The sequence below is a fragment of the Trachinotus anak genome, unplaced genomic scaffold (assembly GCF_046630095.1).
Source record: "Trachinotus anak isolate AG129_WGS33_773 ecotype Australia unplaced genomic scaffold, CSIRO_AGI_Tana_v1 ptg000019l, whole genome shotgun sequence".
Classification (NCBI taxonomy): Eukaryota; Metazoa; Chordata; class Actinopteri; order Carangiformes; family Carangidae; genus Trachinotus; species Trachinotus anak.
Genome location: NW_027273870.1, coordinates 20,368,426 through 20,378,252, shown reverse-complemented (window position 1 = coordinate 20,378,252; position 9,827 = coordinate 20,368,426). Strand labels below are relative to the sequence as shown.

The window sequence follows — 9,827 nt, the reverse complement described above, 5'->3', positions numbered from 1 at the left end:
CTATGTAACAGATATCAAACAGCAAGCATAAAGTTATTATCTGGAATAAAATCCACAAACAGGTTTCCACCACACACTAATGTGTCAACAGCGTTGGAGCTGCTTAGAGTAGAGCTAGTTTTAACTATTTTACTAATGTTGGAAATGATGAACACATGTTTGTTCAAAATGTTTGAATTAAATGTATATAGTGTTTTTTTAGTTAAGATATGTTTTGTTTATAATAATTAGATACTACTACTACTACTAATAATAATAATAATAAATATTATTATTGTTGCTGTTGCTGTGTAAGAAATAACAGCTGATTGTTTTCAATGAATTGTTATTGTTGTAATATTTTGTTCCTGTAGAGGGCAGTAATATGCCTCGTAGTATTTAAACGGCCAAAAACCAAAGAAGAAAAAGGAGAAGAGCAGGAGGAGGAGGACAGAAATCAATGCAGTATGCAATCTCCAAACCCTGCCGAGAGAATGGGTCGCAGTGAGGAGCTCAGTGACTTTCAGCGGGGCACTGTTGTCGGATGCCACCTGTGTAAGAAGTCGGTGCGTGAGATTTCCGCGCTGCTCAACCTGCCTCGCTCCACCGTGAGCTCCGTGATCCTGAAGTGGAAACGCGGGGGAATAACCACGGCTCTGCCCCGGAGCGGCCGACCGCACAAGCTCAAAGAGGAGGACCGCCAAGTGCTGGAGAGGGTCGCGCTGGAGAAGTGTTTGCCCTCGGTGGAAGCGCTCACCACCGAGTTTCAAACCGCCTCTGGGGCCAGTGTGAGCTCCAGGACCGTCCGCCGGGAGCTCCATGAGATGGGCTTCCGCGGCCGAGTATCCACGTACAACAAGCCTAAAGGTGCGTTCAGGAGGCGTGGGAAGGAGGGGTTCAACGGTCACGTATGGGTGTCAGGGTGTCCGCATACTTTTGGCCACGTCCCAACATGACACCTATATGAGTGCTGGGCACTGAAACGCACACCTCCTCCCTCCATTTGCCCGATTTTAGGAGCTGGCTGCAAGAATTTACTCCCATCCAGCCTTAGAGGTCTAGAGCTGAGCCAGGTCTTTTCAGCTGCAACAAAAAAACTCACAATTTGCACAAGAGAAAGGTTCAAAGTAGATTGCCATTTCATGGCCAGTTTGTTTTAATGTTGATGTGGGCATGTCAAAATGTGTTGTTGGGCCCCAGCTGAATTGCAAAGTGTAGAGTTGAAATGGCCAGTTGATTAATTAGTTATTGGTTAATAGAAAATGCCAGAAAATGTACTATGTCGTGACATATACTAATACAGTATGGTTTAAATTTACAGCTTGACGGAGGATTTGTCTTTATCACACGAACTTCTTACACAGTACAAACTAAAAAAGGTAAATATTGCCCATGGCTCCCTCTACATGACATTAGCAACTAAAGCAGAGTCTGGCTTCATTAATGTTGTACTGTAATGGTGCTAATTGCTTAACAAATCTAACATGCAATGAACTTGGGGCTTTTTGGGGCAGTTGCCCACTTTGCCTGGTTCATAGCTCGGAAATCTGGCTGTTGTGTGTCTTTTATTCCTCTACACATCTGGCTCAAGATGTTTGGTAAGAAAGGTTTTGATCAGAAGTGCGACGCAACCTCTGCACATACTTAATTTCAACTCAGCCACATCATGTGAGCAGCAATTACAGCCATGTACTCACAGCAGCAGCAGATTGTGTGTAGTGGAGGAAAAGAGGTTAACTAGGAGAAAGACAAACCTTTCTTTCAATCTCTGCTTTCCATTACATCTTTAATACCTCAGAAAACTCAGCCTCGCTCCAACACCATGCACATTCATATGCTGCCTCCTCTCTCCTGGAAGGTTTTCCACAGGATTCTGGAGGCTGGCTGCAGGGATTTGCTCCCATCCAGCCACACAAGCTTTGACAGGGTCCAACACTGATTTTTGGGCAATAACTGGCTCACATTCCGTGTTCCAGTTTATCGCAAATATGTGGCATGGGGTCTTGACTTTAACTCTGAAACTAAGAAGACCGTTTGTTTATGCACCTCACTTTGTCCAGCAGGCTCTGTCACATTGTATCAGGAAAGGGCCACCCCCAAAATGTTTACACACAGTTCAAAGCACACTATTGTCTGAAATTTCATTGTACTGAATGCAGCAGGTTTTCAGAGAGTTGTAGCTGAGAGTCGCTCTGCCTCTTTCGTCCTGACTGAAATATTGCAAAAACAAGTGGAAGGATTGCCGTGAAACTTTGTACATTTTGTAATTTAGACATTCATTGTGCCCAGAGGATTAATCCTATGACGATGGTGATCCCTTCAACAGGTTTTAAGTGAAATATCTCAACAATAAAATTTGATACACACAGTGATATTTCCCTTAGGATTAGTTGAAATAACTTACTTGCGATATCTTCATTTCTTGTCTATCTCCATCATCGGGTCAAATTATTAATTTGGTCAATAATTATTTTTAAGCAAATTCATCATTCATTCATTATTATTAAGGGCATTTTTGCATGCTGATGTTGGCATGTTAGCAAGTACAGCCTCACAGAGCTGCTAGCGTGGCTCTAGACTCTTTGTCTTGTTTTTATAATTTCCCCCGGAAGATATGAGTTGGTTGAAATATTCTCAGTGCTTTTAAAAGAACCATTTCCTACAGTGCCACGCACATCTTTTTCAGTCACATGAAACTCTACAGATGTCATCAGCAAAACTGTCTGACTTTCTGTGCCGAGAAAACACACCCAGCACATTCTTACATCAGACTCACATTACACAGTGAAAAGTACTTGCTATATCACAAAAGAAGTGATCTTGGCTCAATCCATGGTGCGTTTATGTACCCAGCTGATTTGACAGTACTTGTCTTTTTTTTTTTTTTTTATAACAGTGGGGGAAAATAAGCAGCCACCTTCCAGCCAAGAGGATGCTAAGGTGGACGTGTCTCATCTGGACTTGCGTGTTGGACGTATCATCACAGCCCTGCAGCTTCCAGAGACTGATACTCTGTACGTGGAGCAGGTGGATGTGGGAGAAGCTTCTCCCAGGACGGTGGTCAGTGAACTGGCTAAGCACATACCAGTGGACCAGGTACATTTTTATACCAATATATAATTTGTGTACTGGGATTAAAGAATTTCAACATTAGACCACTGTATATGTGAGTTCTGAACAAAGACCCCCCCCCCCCCCCCCCCCAAGTGTCAGGACTGTGTAGGCAGGCTCCTTGTGCACAGGGAATTGTCATGTCGAAGCAGGAAAGGGCCTTCCCTAAATTGTTGCCTCAAAGCTGGAGGCACACTATTGTCCAAAATGTGATTGTATGGTGTAGCAGTAATATTTCCCTTCATTTCTACTATGGGCCTAGCCCAAATAATGAACAAAATGTGGACACATACTTTTGGTCATATAGTGTATAATTTAAATGGAAACATGTGTCTGCCAAAGTCATGTATGCAAAACATTGTCTGACTTTGCCAAAACAAAGCTGTAAAACCTAAGAAAAATATTTGGAAGAGGAAACATCTCCACACACAAAGACCAATTATAGACATTAGTTTCTTTAAAACATTGGTGTTGCAGTGATTTACTTTTATACCAAACCTTTATTAAGTTTTTTCTAACTGCTGCTGGAAAGATAAGGCACACTCCTGTGGCTACTGCTACCTCTTTGCTGGTTTATTAGTCCACATACTTTTGCACGTTTGGTCTGTGGTTGTCTTACATGGTTTGGGCTGCTTAGTTATTCCAGCATGCAGTGGAATTTATATACTGTATACTGTAACATTAAGATTTTCCTGTCTAAAGTTTAGACAGTAGTGTGTTTCAAACTTCTCAGCAACAGTCTTGGGTTAGTCCTTTCCTGTTTCAACATGCACAGAGCAAGGTCCATAAAAAGAACATGACTTGTACAGAGCTCTGACTAACAGAGCCAGTACATCTAAATTCAACTTCTGCTTTGACTGTCATATTTATATTTCTGTCAAGCAAAAAGAAGTGAAATATTTGAAGAAATGTATTATGGGATTGATGGAAATATAATTTGTCTATTATATGAGAATGAATATTGGGCACTATTAAAAAATATTACATAATATAGATAAACATTACTAAATATTATATAATATCGTTGCCTTGAGATTTAAAAACTCTTTCCAAACGCTGTCAAAACAATCAAAGGTAACAACGTAAGTATCCTTACTTTTATAAAGCAAATACATATTACAATATAAGGATGTGTTTTAAGCAGGGCTGTCAATCGATTAAAATATTTAATTGCGATTAATCAAATTATTGTCCATATTTAACTCACCATTAATCACAAATTAATCAAACATTTTTTTATCTGTTCTAAAAGTAGTCTACCTCATCAGGATGTTTTTTTTTTGTTTTTAATACTCTTATCAACATGGGAGTGGACAAATATGCTCGCTTTATGCAAATGTATGTTTATTATTATTGCAACATTCCAAAACAATGACAAATACTGTCCAGAATATTCTCCAGAATAACCTCAAAGGTACTGCATGCTCAAAAAATATGCTGTAAGCATAACATGGCGCGCTCATTCCCTGGATCCTGCACACTTAAAGCAAATACTCTCACACAGTGTAACTGTGTCTAAACTCACATGGGGGAAAATAAGGCTCACAAAAGCATGCCCTTCTACTAGCTGGGATTAAAACAGGGAGATACAAAAACTAAATTAAAACAAAGTTTGTTTAGCTTGCCTTTCAAAAGATTCTTTTCTTTATCATTTCTGCTCAAGGTTTGTTTCTGCTTGCCATCCACAACGTTACTGCTGTGTCACTTCCCGATTTCCCAAACTACGGGGTTGGGCCAAAGGTCATATTCACAGAACGGGTGTGCGTTAATTACGCGTCAAAAAAATAAGTGCTGTTACAAGGAATTTGCGTTAACACGTTATTATCGTGTTAACTTTGACAGCCCTAGTTTCAAGGGATGGTGTGACTATTTTTTTGGATCTAGCATGCTTCATCTCTGGAAATGCTGCATTTCTTCTTCTCCATTCTTTGAAGAAACTGCCACAGGTCTTTTTAAATTTGGGTGAGCTGCAGAGGTCTCCAGTCTCAAGAGGCACACAAACCCTCATTACTGTGGCCGACATGACATTAGAATTAGAATTATCTTTTTTTAACTGGGCATAATTTGGTTTTATTCTTTATTGCGTTAGTCATATGGGCTGTAAAAATGTCCTGCCCCCCCCCCAACCCCATGCAGATGCAGAACCGCATGGCAGTCCTGCTGTGCAACCAGAAGCCAGTCAAGGTGAGAGGAGTGGTGTCCCAGGCTATGGTCATGTGTGCCGGCTCTCCAGAAAAGGTGGAAATCCTTGATCCTCCAAGTGGAGCAGTACCAGGGGACAGAGTTACTTTCCAGGGCTTCCCAGGTACAATCGTCTGATTACTGTACCCTCGAAAACACATGAATCATATGCTAAAATGTCACGATCGTTCTCAACCAGACAAACAGCAGAGATAGGAAATGCTGTTTGCACAAAATGTTGTCTTATGGAAATGAAGAACATACTTGAACATCATGAAAGAAATGGTCCTCAGTTAGAAATGAGATTATGATACACTGGTGTGCTAGCTTAATGCAACTTACCTCAAACTCAATTTGCCAAACAGATATTTTATTTGGCTCTCTTTCCCCCCTGGATGCATAGAGGTGCAAGCTTGTTTATGTCTTTGCTGCATTTTCAGAACATGAGAGTGGTGCGTATGAATGCCTCTGCTCACATCTTGTTCTATTTTTGTCTTTTTATGTTGTAGCACCACATCAAACATTTATCACACATGCCTCAATGTTTATATCATACAGTCTGACACAGAGACTTTGCTAGACCTATCTCGCACAGTGTGCCATGCAGTGCACCTGTATGAGCGTCATGAGAAGAAATCGTAGTGGTTTAGACCATCTCCTTCCAACTTTGTGGTAGGAAGTTCTTTCCTCTTTCAACATGACATTCCCCCCACGCACAAAGAAATGGTTTTCTTCAACTCCTTCAAACACCTTTGGGATGAATTGGAATGCACACTGTGAGCAGGCCTCACCACCAAACCCCACTGCTGGCCTCACTGATTTCTCATGGCTGAATGGGAGTAAATCCCTGCAGCCAGTTTGCATAATCTTATGGGAGGCCTTTCTAGAAGAGTGGAGGCTATTGCAAGAGCACATTACAACCCATGCTTTCCAGTATGTTCTGTAAGGGCATTATGTAGGACTAAAAATGTATATATAGTAGTCCTGAAATCATAAATCCTGCATGTGTGATGGTTTAGTATAGAACAGAGGAATTTCTTCTGATGTGTCAAAATGACTTCTTGATTGCAGGCAACCCAGAAAAAGAGCTCAACCCCAAAAAGAAGGTTTGGGAGCAGATTCAGCCAGACCTTCGCACGGATGGCCAGTGTGTCGCAACTTACAAGGGAGCTGCCTTTGAAGTCGTCGGCAAGGGAGTTTGCAAATCCCAAACTCTGAGCGACAGTGAAATCAAATAAACTAACAGCGCTGTTTGAAATAGCTCAGCGCAAATCCCTGCAGCCAAAATGTTGGCTTTCCAGCCACCCCGGAAGAAGTGGAGGCTGTCGTAGCAACATATTAATGCCGGTGGTTGTGGAGCGAGATGTCCAACAGTCACATGGGTGTTATATTTGAGTGTCCACTGTGATACGTTTGCAGTGAAAGTCGAGGAAAATGATAGTGAAGAGGATGTTTCCCTCTGTTGGACAGATATGAGCATTACTGTTACATTTTGTTTATTATGAAAATCTGTAGTTTTGAATTTTGCCAGACAGGGGCACTACAGTACCCATGATAATGTGCAGTAAGTGTGTGGGGATTTGTTGAAGTGTGACAAGAGGACATGCGGCACACAGTCATACCAAGCAACATGAAAAGACAAGGGAAATTCTTCAGAAGAATCCCATTTAGTTGGGAAGTGTGATAAATATTAGAGCTTTCCCATGACACTTTCCGCTGTTTCCACTGAACTGTGCAAAAATCCCATTGAAAAGGGGACAATTTGAGTCAGTTTTGACTGTATGAAGTGAGCTCAGAAGGTCTTAATTTACTTCTTGTATAAGGTCAGTTGTTAGTTCTGTTGGAAATGAGTCAGCGTGTTCTGTATCAGTACATAGTCTGTGGAAAGTTTTGTTTGACACGTGTCCTACCTAATACAGTTTAATATCTGAGATCCAGAAAATGTTCTCTTCACTGATCCTGCTTATGTTTAGTTTCCCAGGAATCCCAGGAAACTGAAAACTAAAACTTCTGAATCTGAGATTTGGATGTAAAAATGGATATTTATTTACTGTTTCTTCAGCCAGTAACATTTGAATCTATCCTGCTACGTCACATTGTTACTCTGTCTGCTCTTTAGATGTTGCAACAGGTTAGTTAAACCTTAAGGTTTATATATTCTACTTCATGTAACATGTTTCTTTTTCATCAGCTTCCAACTTGATTTCTTATAAGTCTGCTTATCTCCTAAGAGAAAAGGAGGAGTTGTCTTTTGAAGAGCAAAAAATAAACCAACATATTTTGGCTTTAAAAGAAGCTTTGTTCTTTTTCCCCTTGGGAGAAGAGAGACCCAGTCCATAAAATGCCCAAAAAACAAAACACACAAGTTCTTCTTCCCTTATTTTTAAAGGAAGAACTGAGAAAATGCACGTAAAGAATGGGGATGTGATTCAGGAACTAAGAAGTGGAACAGTTTGTACAAGACATGATGTTACTGATATTTGTTTGACGGGACTGGAGGGCTGTAAGGAAATGTGTTGGCCTTTTCATGTACAATAAACACCATTCATTTCCATTGAGGAATCTATAAATCTTCTTTCCTAGAAGCCTAGCTTCATGGAAAAGGAACTCATAAAAGGAGAACATATCACTTTGACAGGGTAGTGACTGTATGTCACTGTCTTAATGTGTCTTCATTAATACTTTTTATCACTATGTGTTCCTCTACATTTTCTTTTGTTTGTCTCTAGTCTTTGTAAGAAACCAGTAGAAAGGCAGATAGAGATGTATTTCATCTTGGTGTGTGTGTGTGTGTGTGTGTGTGTGTGTGTGTGTGTGTGTGTGTGTGTGTGTGTGTGTGTGTGTGTGTGTGTGTGTGTGTGTGTGTGTGTGTGTGTGTGTGTGTGTGTGTGTGTGAGTGAGAGAACTAATGTGTGAGAGTGAGTGAGTGAGTGTGAGAACTAATACCACAGGCTTACATTAGTAAAACCACTTTAATATCGAAAAGTCAAGAAGTGTTGATATTAATGTCATGATACCCACCCATCCACCCTCAGTACAATCCACTCATGTACAAACCCATAGAGGAAACCATACTGTAAAGGGTCTTCACTCATTTCTGTCCCTGCGTCTTCAATAACAACTGCTGTGGAGAAGTCAATCCTGAGAGTGTGCAGCCTTTTCGACTCGGTGCGGTTTCCCAGAGGGGAAAGTTGGTAAACAACCACCTGAAGCTTCGTTTCAGCTGAGCTTAGTGAAACTATGAATAAAGCGCTGCTCCCCCTTGTTCTGCATCCTGTTTTTGAAACACCACAAAGAGCAGGAAACCCATCAAAATGCACAGATGTGTGTCATAATGTCATTGTTTGTGCGGTAGTTAATAGTCATATACATTTATCTCTGACTGATCACTTATATTATCATTTATATTGTATAATAAATTCATGATATATGCATACATACTTTACTTGATAGCATGCACCACTTCATCATAATTAAAAGTGAAATGTGACGGGCCCTGGGACGGCTCCTACATGTGTGCCCCCTCTTTCACAGCAGACACTGTGATGTAGCAGGAGAAGAACATGTGCCTATTCAGGTGTGCCAGTGAGCCAGCATGCACAATACCAAGAACCTGGATAAAGCAGCCACATGCAATTCAGCCATCATTCATTTCATCATTCACACCGGCGCTCTCCTGCTGTCACATGTGAGAACGTGTTCTGTGAGAGGGATCTAAGAGATCTAAGTCCTTTCATATTTCAGGTGATTTCATGCTTACATGGTGCATGTCCTTAACCCCACAATATCCAGTTTCCCCATGAGAGGTTTTTATGTTGAACACATTATCTGAAAGCATCATACAGTGTATGTAACCTGTAAAATAAACCCAAGTCTCTATTGTTCCAGGGCTGCATCATTCAAATCTCAGCCTGGCGCACTGTATTTGGCATCTTTGATATCTTTGGATTTTATCACAACCATACAAGTTTGCTAAAAATCAATTTAAAGTAAAAGCTTCAAGCACATTAGATGTTTCGGTCAGCCTGAATCCACAGCAGAACTGTGGCAAGTTCTCCAAGATGAATTAGAACAACCTTCCTGACAAGTGGCTTGAAAGAACTGTGCACCGTGGAGAACTGGTTGATTTGATTTAAAGCACTTTATATGATGTTTATTGATGGAAGAAAAAAACTATTCAGGGCATTGTTTTTGAAAGCATCCACTTTACTTTTAGTGCCTAAAACAATTGAGAAGCTGTTTAGGAATAAAATAACCAGCTGGAGTGTCTGTTTTAGTCAACATCTGACAAATCCAAGAAACTTAATCCCATTGTTACAAAAAAATCATATAAAAATCTAATGTTGCAATGAAGCGGACCTGCTCAGTGATGGGCAACATTGCTCACTATTGCCCATGTCTACAAAGGAAGCTCAAGCATTTCCATTAGGATGTCAAACAATGTCATGTGGGTTTGAGCAGTATTACGCTGCGCAGCAAACTTGGCATTGACTGGTCTGTAAGCAGATAGACATATAAACCAGACTTAGAGCTAGAAGTCCAGGACAGGAACTGTA

The 9,827-nt window shown here is 40.7% G+C and overlaps 1 protein-coding gene across 1 annotated transcript; it reads left to right on the top strand.

Annotated features, from left to right (window-relative positions):
- The first annotated feature begins 362 nt into the window (after window positions 1-362).
- LOC139636839 (aminoacyl tRNA synthase complex-interacting multifunctional protein 1-like) lies at window positions 363-7,566 on the top strand. The gene is made up of 4 exons (XM_071505207.1): window positions 363-846; window positions 2,876-3,075; window positions 5,227-5,395; window positions 6,343-7,566. The coding sequence occupies exons 1-4, from the start codon at window positions 447-449 to the stop codon at window positions 6,507-6,509; spliced, it is 936 nt and encodes a 311-aa protein (XP_071361308.1). The 5' UTR covers window positions 363-446; the 3' UTR covers window positions 6,510-7,566.
- The last annotated feature ends 2,261 nt before the right edge of the window (window positions 7,567-9,827 follow it).